The 10,000-nt window shown below is 49.4% G+C and overlaps 3 protein-coding genes across 7 annotated transcripts in view; 2 read left to right on the top strand and 1 right to left on the bottom strand.

The window, feature by feature from the left end:
• The first annotated feature begins 1,708 nt into the window (after window positions 1-1,708).
• On the top strand, window positions 1,709-3,534 carry LOC125948580 (fibroblast growth factor receptor-like 1). Of its 2 annotated transcripts, none has more exons than XM_049674790.1 (4): window positions 1,709-2,093; window positions 2,173-2,282; window positions 2,389-2,626; window positions 2,715-3,534. In XM_049674790.1, exons 1-4 carry the CDS (start codon window positions 1,763-1,765, stop codon window positions 3,368-3,370), a joined length of 1,335 nt encoding a protein of 444 aa, XP_049530747.1. In that variant the 5' UTR covers window positions 1,709-1,762; the 3' UTR covers window positions 3,371-3,534. The 2 variants fall into 2 exon arrangements, with proteins under 2 accessions (XP_049530747.1, XP_049530748.1); XM_049674791.1 differs by having other exon boundaries at window positions 1,711-2,093; window positions 2,135-2,282.
• Window positions 3,535-3,762: 228 nt separating this feature from the next.
• On the top strand, window positions 3,763-8,121 carry LOC125948521 (nascent polypeptide-associated complex subunit alpha, muscle-specific form). The gene is made up of 4 exons (XM_049674689.1): window positions 3,763-4,172; window positions 4,248-7,372; window positions 7,442-7,651; window positions 7,756-8,121. Exons 1-4 carry the CDS (start codon window positions 3,998-4,000, stop codon window positions 7,834-7,836), a joined length of 3,591 nt encoding a protein of 1,196 aa, XP_049530646.1. The 5' UTR covers window positions 3,763-3,997; the 3' UTR covers window positions 7,837-8,121.
• A 1,618-nt stretch (window positions 8,122-9,739) lies between these two features.
• LOC125948509 (uncharacterized) overlaps window positions 9,740-10,000 on the bottom strand; it is a 19,305-nt gene continuing 19,044 nt past the window's right edge. For all 4 annotated transcript variants that reach the window (XM_049674655.1, XM_049674658.1, XM_049674659.1 and 1 more), the window contains exon 8: window positions 9,740-10,000. This exon is cut by the window's right edge and continues 2,400 nt beyond it. The gene's annotated coding sequence lies outside the window, so the exon portion shown is untranslated.

The following is a 10,000-nucleotide window of genomic DNA, read 5'->3' as shown; positions in this document are numbered from 1 at the left end:
TGTTCCGGTTTAGTGCACTGCGATATTTGTTGCTGTTGGCGTAGCGGCGGAGTTCAGTCCTTTCACCTTTCCGGCGAAGCAAGAGATTGACTCAATTACAGCTCAACAGCAGCAGCTTTAAACTTTCTACTCGGATAATTAGATACTCCAACGTGGAACGCGCAAATTACCTGCCACTAGCTCGATGGCTGACCACCGCAAGCTGCACGCTGGCAAAGGGAAACGAAAGGGTTCTTATCGGTCTGCAGGACAATATTTCTGGTACCCGCCAACGCTCAGACGGAGCGCGTTTGATGAAGATCGATGTGGGTGCTGAATTTAAGTGTAATTAACATCCCTTAATCATTTACATTGAAAAATTGAGTTAATTATTGCATGCGAACCCCCCGCAGGAGAAGAATACAACTTTCAATTCCTGGCACGTGCAGAAACACCGCGCCGGTGTGCGGAATCGTACTTAGTCGGAATCGATCTTTGTCTTACTTTTCCACCATGCTGCTTACTGCTCCTTACAAAACCCATCTTTAATTGCAATCGTCGGTAAACTTTGCCCAAACTGTCACGCACGTACACTGATGTCCTTTTTCTCGGAGACACCAGCGAAGACTTGCCCTGGGGGTGGAGCGCGTTCCACTTTCTTTTACTCTATTTCTTTCCGCGTGGTTCTTGATCACGTGGTTGAAGAGAATTTTAAATTGCCAACTAACGCTTTATCTGCGAGTAAATGCTGGTAGTGGGCGAGCAAACTTTTACCTCGCTGTCGCTGAGTTGGGCGTCGCTCCAAGAACCGGTGAAGGAACAATTTACCGGTATGCGACGGGAGTTGAGTTTGTTTCTATTGTAAATGAAACTCAAGTAATTGTAATTGCTATTCAGTGAAGTACCCGAGCGGCAATTCAACTCGCTTTCGAGTTTTATCTTCTGTTCTGGGTTCTGGAACTCGCTCTTTCTTACATTGTAATGAAACGTGGGTTTGTCCGCGCCAGTCAGAGAATTGAAACATAAAGTTGAAGCATGCTAGAACCTAGCTAAGGTTATCCAATTCTTGACGATCTTGAGTTTATATTTCAATTCTCAAAGACTAACGGGTCTTCTTTAAGCGGTATCTCATTTCAAACGCAATTCTTATTAGCAGCTACTTCCACAAACAAGAAACATTCCGTTACATCACTTTATTCATGCAAGGTTATGCCGAAAATGAAAATGTTGCAAAATAAATTATTTCAGACACTCGAGATGCTATAATAATGCATCCATTGTCGACTTTACAACCAGCCCAACATCAGTACACTTTAAATTAATCGATAGCGAATACTCAATCGAACGGTAATGCAGACAGCCAATTTGCAATGAATATCATCACAAGCTGCTGATGCACAAAAGCACTGGAAAAATCACTTGCCGTGAGCTGAATGAAGTGCTCAACTGCACGAACTTGAACCATGCGTAATGGAAATGGCCACCAGAACCATTCTGACCGGCATGCCGGCCTTCCATTCCATGCCGGTTGATGATGTTTCTATTCATTGCAAGGTGTGAAAGGTGCGTTAAAAGTTGTTTATTTCCACTTTCAACCTCGCCACACACACACACCCACACACGCACAAATTGACTCATCGATGATGGGAAAGTGATGAACGCGATCCATATCCCAACCCTCTTCGGTGCAATGCCACGTTGAATGACCACTGCACGTACCACGCGAGCATTCCAGCACGTGCCGATGGATTGATGGCCACCACGCGTACCCTGACCATCGCTGATGTTGCGTACCTTGTCCGTTTTTTTTCCTTTCATTTGCAGATTCGCGCCACGGAACCACAATAGGGAGAGAGAACCACACACAGACAGGTCGGCATACGACGGACCTGTTCTCGTCTGCGGTGGATTACGCCCCAGACTCCCATGGTTGAAAGATGTATGGAGTGCTGCGAACATCGGCGCCGACTTCTTCACGTCACAGGCGGCCATGAATCGAGCGTGCGGTTACCAACAACGACCACCACCACCATCATCAGCGTTTGCGGTGCTTCTGCTGCTGAGCACTTGTATCACCACATACGCCACGCCACGATCTGCGTCCGACATTGAAAGTAGGTAGCGAAGCGTATGCAGCGTGCAATAATGAAAGCAGCATCTCTTTCCCGTTCCCTAAAATCCATCCCACGGTAGTTCCGAAAGTGCAGCAGAGTGTGGCTGGCAGCGATGCACGGTTGAAGTGCGGCATCAAGGAGCAACACGCGGAGCACATGAATGCATCGGACGTGCGGTGGTACTTCAAGGTAATGCAACATTCCATTCAATTTGTTCGATTCCCGGTGTTTTTTTTTCTCGACATGTGAGGATGTGAGAACGGAAGTGATATTGACTCTCGGATCCCATTTGTAGCCATGTGGTGGGGGAGAAGGATTCCAGCAGACTGCCTGCAGTGACCGTACCGCACTGGATGGCTACGACTGGCGGCCGCTTAATTGCGACAATAAACCGTGCCGCGTGACGCTGACGATTGCGAATGTCTCGGATGCGAATGCCGGTTTGTATCGCTGCACGATCCACCCGTACCGGACGGATAACCAGACCATCTATTCAATTCAGCTAGTCCGGTCCTTCGAGCTACTGGTAATAAGTATGTGTTCCTATACGGTTCGGGATTCCGTGTCCGGGACCGCCCTCAAGCAGGATGACAGTGACGATGACTTAATTGCATTCGACAGAGTCACCACTGGACGAGTCGATACCGGCGCCGGAACTGATGGACAATCTGCCGGCCAACACGACGGCCATCGTCGATACGCCGATCGTGCTGCAGTGTCGCGTGCACAGTAAGGTCCCACCGACCATCAAGTGGTTCCGGCGGCTTAACAAGCGGCTCGGTGAGCACAGCTTCAATCAGAACAAATCGATCCGCTATCTGGAGAACTTCTACGAGCTGCTACCGTCGGCCGGCGAGAAGCTGCTGGCGCACGATGTCTACCTTAGCAAGCTCATCCTCTACAACGCGTCCGAGCGCGACATCGGCATCTACGTGTGCGTCGGCATCAATTATGTGGGCGTCAGCATGGCCGATGCGTACGTGAATCTGGTGCACGCGAACGGTATGCCGGTCGAGCAGGAGGCGTCCGGTGGGTACGTTGGATTGATGGTTCTGTTTCTGATACCGATCGCTCTGGCCGTGATACCGCTGCTGGTTTGGGCAGCACTAAATGTGCTTCGCTCACGCCAATCCGGCGAAGGGAAACCTTCCCTTGGTGAGCCTACCGCCGATGTGTCCGCGTACGATCCGAACAGTGTGGTGTGGTTAAAGCGGAAACGCATAGTGTACGGTGGCAGTATGCAGGAGCATATTTATGAGAAAATTGATTTAACCTGAACTGGAACGGGAACCGGGAAGTTCGTCCAGCAGACCTCGCTGAGTCGAAATGAGAATAAGTGGCCTCGCATAATAGGTTTAAGCACAATATGCAAAGTTGTCGATGTATTTATTGGAATATTTCATAAAAATATGTTTTTCTCGCAAGCCTCGCAGACTTCTTTTCGCGTAATTTACTGTTGTTAACGGGCACTTCATACAAATAATTTAAACCACCAGTTTCGTTCAGTTTACCACAGAGGGCGCTTTAGTCACTGCGAGGTACCCCTATAAACGGGTCCAGGAGTCGCAAGTTGCAAAAAACGAAAACCGCATCAGCCAACTCCTTAAACCGCGGTGATGTAAACGACGAAGAAATTGTCAAAAATGTTCACAAAAACCGCGACGCCAAAACAAAAGGAAGCCAGAAGTTAGAGCTGCGAAAGTATATTTTTATTGCGTTTTAAAGATTTTGTACAACTTCTATTACGCGTTGGTCGTTTTTCTAAGCCTTATTTACACGTGCAGTGCCCGTAGTTCAAATCGCGGGCGATAGTGGAAAGAAGGGGAGTCCTACGGATTTTTGGCGGCATTCCGGTCCCCCCGCCCCCCTTTTGGGGTTTGTTATGAAATTTGAAATTCACAGAAATGGCGCCAAGCGGTGAAAATACTCCAAATTTCCGAAAATCGTTGCGAAAAGCCACACCGAACGAAAAGTACAGACAATTCGTTACCCAGACTCAAACACGACGTCGGCGTACGAAACCGGAAAACTCGGAAAATGATTCCAGGCAGGTTAATCTGGTGCCGGAAACGGATGCCGGTAAGTTTTCAAAAAGTGGAGCAGCATTCGACAAACGGAAAGGAGATTCTCATGATCTTTAATCTCCCTTTACAGCAACCGGATGTGCATCCCCTGTCCGTGAGGACCGTCACTCGAATGTGACCAGACGCACGAAACCTGGCCGTGGTAGAAGCGTTCCTGCCAGCAAAAAGGATGTGTCCGGACTTAAGCAATCCTTCGGTTTGAAGGACTGCGTCATTGTGTTGACGGATATTTGCAAAGACATCTCGCGGCCCGAAGCAGAACGACAGCAGCAACAAGTTCCGGCAAATCAGAACACTCGCACTGGCCAAGCACTTGGAAAAAATGTTCCAAATCCAAGGACGAAACGCAAACAGCTGGATGCGCCAATCCCCGCTAGTGTCTCGCCTGCGAAGCAATCTATCGAAGAGTCAGTTGTGGAGGTCCCACTGGATCCGCCAGTTGAATCCGTACCGCCGGTACCAGAGCAAATGATAACGCTGACGACGATAGAACCAGATGCAACGCAACGTAAACGTCGAGCGACGAAGGCAAACAATCCGTTCGCCATGCTCATTGTCTCTGTTAAGCGGCTGGCACCGGCTCTTTCGCAGAAAGCGCTTCAAACGTTGCACAACCCGGAACAGCTGACCGAAACAATCCGAGAGCTTGAAGCTACACAGCGCCAATCGGTTCGAGAAACGAACCGATTTTCATCGGCGACGATCCTAGGAAAACAGAGCATTCCTGGCCCTATTCCCGAGAAGAAACCTCGGATTACTTTCGCTAAATCTCCCAAAATTATTGTCACGGCAAGTCCACCGGAGGAAGGTACCGTCCCTCAAGATAGAGCAGCTGCTGCACCGCCCATAACGGAGAGTAAATTATTCGTGAAACCGCAGCGAAGTGCAAACAGACGCAAGGAGTTTGGATTGACTGGAACCGCTTTGCCGCTGCTGCTGGAGGATGAAGATGAGGAGAACGATGTGTACGAGTTTCTCTCCTCAAGCCAAACGGTCGAGACGAAGGGGAAAGAGAAGAAATCAAAACGACCCAAAACGGCACCCCCCGCGAAGGGGGTTAAAAAGAAGGCTGGCCCCAAAGGGGCACCGCCAGCAGCCAAACCGTCGGTTCGCATGAAACGAGAGCCAACGAAGCAGAACCGAGGGAAGCCGAAAAATCCGTTCGGTTGCAATACGAAAGATATCGCGAAGCTGGTGAAAAAGATCGGTGGTGGTCCGGTAAAAACGGATCATCAGCCCATAGATTATGTCGTCAATCTGGACATTGAGGACTTTTTCCACGAACCATTCCCTGCCGGTCGTTCGGATGATGTTCAATTACAGGATGAGGATCCGTACGAGCCACCGATACGCGCTCCATCACCAAAACGGGCCACCAATCCGACGCTGGAACGTTTAAAGAATCCGGCCACACTGCCACTACCGTTCACATCCACTCCGGCGGCAACCAATAACATCAGAAGCAACGGAGCATCGCTGCTGCCACCGGCGAACGCTGTTTCGCCCCTGAACGTGGGTTCACCGTGGCGCTTACAAGAAGATCACATTGTACCGCCAAGCAGATATGTGCCGAGAAATCGCGAGATGTTACCATCGTACGATAGCCATGAGAGCCATGTGCCATTACCACCGCCTGCGATCGCGAATGTAACAGAGCGCCGTAAAACAGATCCGAAAGCGCTACCACCGGAAGGGGCGATGAATGGGACAGTAGGAACGACACCGCAGCAACCACCACGGAAAACGCTGGCGCAGAAGCCTCTATCGCCTGAGGAGGTATTAAGCGAAGAGAATTTCCGCGAAGTCGAACGAATGTACAACGAGCTGAAGGCGACGAGTGCCATGAGCGAGAAGCTGATCGGCGTGATGCGAAAGTACAAGAGCAAAATGCGCCAACCGGCAGGCTCGTCAACCGATGACGCCCATTGTCGGCAATACGAAGGCAACATGCGGGAAGCGTGCTCAAAGCTACGCCAATGGTACACACGATCGATGCAATCGTTTAACCGTTCCATGCACATCATCAACCAGATACAGCGCAGTGTAACGGTGGTTGAAAGAGCGGCTGCGTGTCCATCGCCACTGTCTCATGCACAGCAGCAAACGGTGGAAAACTTTAATCAAAGCACGGACCACTTCCGATCGATGCTGGATGAGCTGCGTGATGCAATGAATGATTCGAATGATGAGAATCGAACTCCTCCGGGTGGGCAACCGGTACCGATCGGTGCTCCAAGTTCTCGTAGCACAGCGCCAGCGAACAAAGGGACGAAGGATGTAATCGTTATTCCGGATCGAGCCCACATTACGACGCGAAATCCATTGAAGTCGTTAAATTTCGTTCCATTGCCACAACACAACAGTCCACTGATGTCACCGTTGGCGAAACCGATTCCGGCATCACCTGTACCGCTCCGGCGAGGATTGCAATTTGACCAGACCCCTACCACGGACACGATCGATGGCAATCGGTCGAGAGTTGTCGCGGTGCGCGACAAGTTGATCCCTAACGTTGAACGATCACCGGCGAAAGAGCCGAGCGTAATTGCCATCACGAATGACGATGTCATCATTGAAGATAGCTGCGACGAGTTTGTCGCCGAAACATCCTTCGATGACACACCGGAAGCAATAGAAAATGTGCCTCCTCCTGAAGGCAATCATTCGGTACAACGTAATGGCAGCAACACATCGGCTAAGGATGCTACCGGTGTGGACGATTTGTTCGGTTTTGCAGAAGAATCGTACGAAGATGTTTCGGAACCACAGATCACACTACCGATGCCACTGAACATCTCGGCAGCCACGCTAAAGAAGCGACTGAACGCTGTAAAGGAATTGCTACCTGAGCGACCCATCTTCCGGGAACGTCCACTCGAGCGATCGAGCGGCGGACCGACACGGTTACCGACGAAGGCGCGATTGCTACGTAGCGTTTTCAGCAGTCCCGAGAAACGATCGACTCGTACGCTGCACGCATTTGCGGCCTCTACACCAAGGGTGGTCGAAACTGCACCGCTCCAAACCGATCGTGCTACTTCGAACGGAACAGCAGCGGCAGGCGATCACCAACCGCCGAACGTGTCCGCGATCGAGAACAACCAACCGCTGGAAGCAGAGAATGACGATGAAATTGACCAGTTTCTGGGTTCGGTTGTGCTCTTCGATGAACCACAGAACACGTTTGATCGTTCAGTAAGTGACTCCCGACCTTAATTAGATCCAGCCACCTACCAGCAACTAACCCATTCCCCCCTTTTACAGACACTCCAACGGACATACACGCGCATACCTCGACGAAAGCGGGCGAAGAACATTTATCTCGCCAACCTGGGCCTTAGTGACGACGAGGATGGTGCCCTGTCTGACGATCCGCACGAGTTGAGCTCCGATTCGGATGCGGAAGCAAAAAAGAAAAAGCAGAAACAGAAAAAGGAACGACGCAAGGCACGACGAAAGAAGCCGGTTGAAGAGGTAACCACCGCGATTATTAACCCCTGCATTGCATGTCGGATAGATGTCCTTTACTCATGCTTTCACTTCTCTCTGGTGGCTGTGGGACACACTGGGTTTTGCAGACAAAGGAATTCAAACAGTTCGTCGAAGAGTTCAATAGCATGTGCGAAGAGGTCGAACGGTTCGAGGTGATTGTCGAGTAAACGCTACAAAACTGGGACGGCACGGAATGTAAGAACGGCCCGGGAGCATTATCTTGAGCAGAACGCATGATCGTAGTTGTACTATGTTATCGTTTTTTTTTACAAATTACATTAGATTAGCCTATCCTAGGGGCGGTTAATATTTCCATGGGGAATTCCTTGTAATACTGATCCATCCTTGGAGGATACTGTTTTTTTTATTCGTTTTCCTAGTTTTTCTAACCACATGAACTATATTTTTGATGAGTGAACATTTTATGCGCAAACGATAAATAAAATAATAATAACAAAAATAACGAAATAAAAACAAACATTTACTAACGCAACACCAATCTCTCACTTACTTATCTGGCGTCTCAACCAACAAACGGTCTTGGTCTGCTGTAGCAGACCCTCCCTTTTGCTGCGTTGGGGACACCGGAGCCAGCCGAGTAACTCCATAGAGGATCGAGTTGCAAAGAGCTAGGACGATGATACTGTTCTAGCGTTCTGTACGAAGAGAAAGAAGGTGCATAGCCCTCGAGGAAGCTAGCGACAAGTTGCTCTGGAGAGCCGATCAGGCACAAGCGTGTCTAGCGATAAGGAGAGAGGCTAGATCAGCCAATTCGGAGAGAGCCGATGGGCTCGGATATTGGGGGCAACATCCTTAAAGCCTGCCACACATAGCACGCGTTACTTGTGGCCAATTTGTGATTTTAGATTCAGCAGTGAAATTTTGGACTTTCTTGGTGAACGCTTTGGACATTTCGTACTCGGGTTTCATCGTCGCAAAATGAAGAAGCAGCATTTTTGCGTCGTTAACTCCACGAAGAATTCTCAGCTGGATACGAAAACCAAGGAAGCGTGTAAAATGGTCCAGTGCGACGATCCCGACCGTGGTTCTCATAACGCTTGCACGAGATTTAAGCATCTGCCCGAACCCCACGTGCCGTTGATGTGTGTTAAGTGCACGATTATTAACGAACAATTAAGAAAGTTTATGGAAATGAAGCCCGTGCCTGCCGAAGTCTCTGATATCCTGGAAAGGTTGACCGAGGCGCTGAACGTCCAGAATGATCACCAGGCGAAACGTGCAGCGCTGATAAAGCTCCCCGTGTTCGAGGGGCAGCCAAAAGATTGGCCGAAATTCAAGCGAATGTTTGAGGAAACGACGCGCGAATGTAAATTTTCCAACATTGAAAACCTACATCGATTGCAGCAAGCGGTGAAGGGCCGTGCAAAGTACGCCATTCGCCCACTGATCCTCGACTCCGCCAACGTCGAAGCGATCTTGGAGAGGCTCGAGGAGTGTTTCGGGCGTCCCGAACTCGTGTACGCTGAGCTGGTGAAGGACGTCAGGCGGGTCAAGGTGCCGGACCTAACGGGAATCCCGGGTTTGGCCTATGCCGTCGAAAATTTGGTCGCCAACATGAAAGCATTGGGCCACGAAGAGTATCTCAACGATCCGTGGTTGGTCGCTGAGCTGGTCAGGAAGATGCCGTTCTCGAGCCAGATCGAGTTTTGCACAGCTAAACCATCCATGGAACGGCCACTCAACCTGAACGATTTAAATGAGTGGCTAAAGCCGTTGGCAAGCATTATAAGCTCATGGTGAGGCCAACACGGCCGGAATCGTTTAGAAAAGTGCTCGGAGTTCCTGTGAAAGGATGTTACTGACCGCGTTGACGTGGCGAAGCTAGAACTCCGTAAACCACATGGCGCGACACTGCTCATTCATTTTACTTTTCTGTTATCTTGGAATCGGCTTTAGTAATGCAATACTAACCAATCAGAATCCATTAGTATAAATATTTGTTACCGCCTTGCCATACATACCAATGCTGCGACCAAGCTTACTGGGATGTAGCGACGAATCGATACTATGTTTTGTGCATGCACTATGACCCCAACGGCAACGCACCAAGGTCCATTAAATCAAATTCATCTTCATCTTTATTCATCATTTTATACTACGATTTCTTCAGTTTATTCAGGTTCACTATCAATTACATTGAAATAAAAGGAATTGTTCATGGGGATATATTACTATCATCCGTAGTGGGTTTTCTTTTCTTGTTGTTTCCTAGCTCGATCGCATACTCTCCGAATCCCAGTCCACCGATGCGCTGACGTGTCTCTCAAACACCGAAAAAATTAACGTAAACCTAGCCCAACAAAATCGCAC

Source organism: Anopheles darlingi, chromosome 2 (genome assembly GCF_943734745.1).
Source record: "Anopheles darlingi chromosome 2, idAnoDarlMG_H_01, whole genome shotgun sequence".
Classification (NCBI taxonomy): Eukaryota; Metazoa; Arthropoda; class Insecta; order Diptera; family Culicidae; genus Anopheles; species Anopheles darlingi.
This window is presented reverse-complemented; position numbering and strand designations above follow the sequence as displayed.

What these genes read in the sequence shown, in the direction of transcription:
- LOC125948580 (XM_049674790.1), top strand. Translation starts at nt 1,763, where the DNA reads ATGTTGCGTACCTTGTCCGTTTTTTTTCCTTTCATTTGCAGATTCGCG. An exon ending in ACGTGCGGTGGTACTTCAAG is followed by an intron (nt 2,283 to 2,388) that starts GTAATGCAACAT and finishes TCCCATTTGTAG; the next exon opens with CCATGTGGTGGGGGAGAAGG. An exon ending in CTTCGAGCTACTGGTAATAA is followed by an intron (nt 2,627 to 2,714) that starts GTATGTGTTCCT and finishes TGCATTCGACAG; the next exon opens with AGTCACCACTGGACGAGTCG.
- LOC125948521 (XM_049674689.1), top strand. Translation starts at nt 3,998, where the DNA reads ATGGCGCCAAGCGGTGAAAATACTCCAAATTTCCGAAAATCGTTGCGA. An exon ending in GGTGCCGGAAACGGATGCCG is followed by an intron (nt 4,173 to 4,247) that starts GTAAGTTTTCAA and finishes CTCCCTTTACAG; the next exon opens with CAACCGGATGTGCATCCCCT. An exon ending in GAAAGAAGCCGGTTGAAGAG is followed by an intron (nt 7,652 to 7,755) that starts GTAACCACCGCG and finishes TGGGTTTTGCAG; the next exon opens with ACAAAGGAATTCAAACAGTT.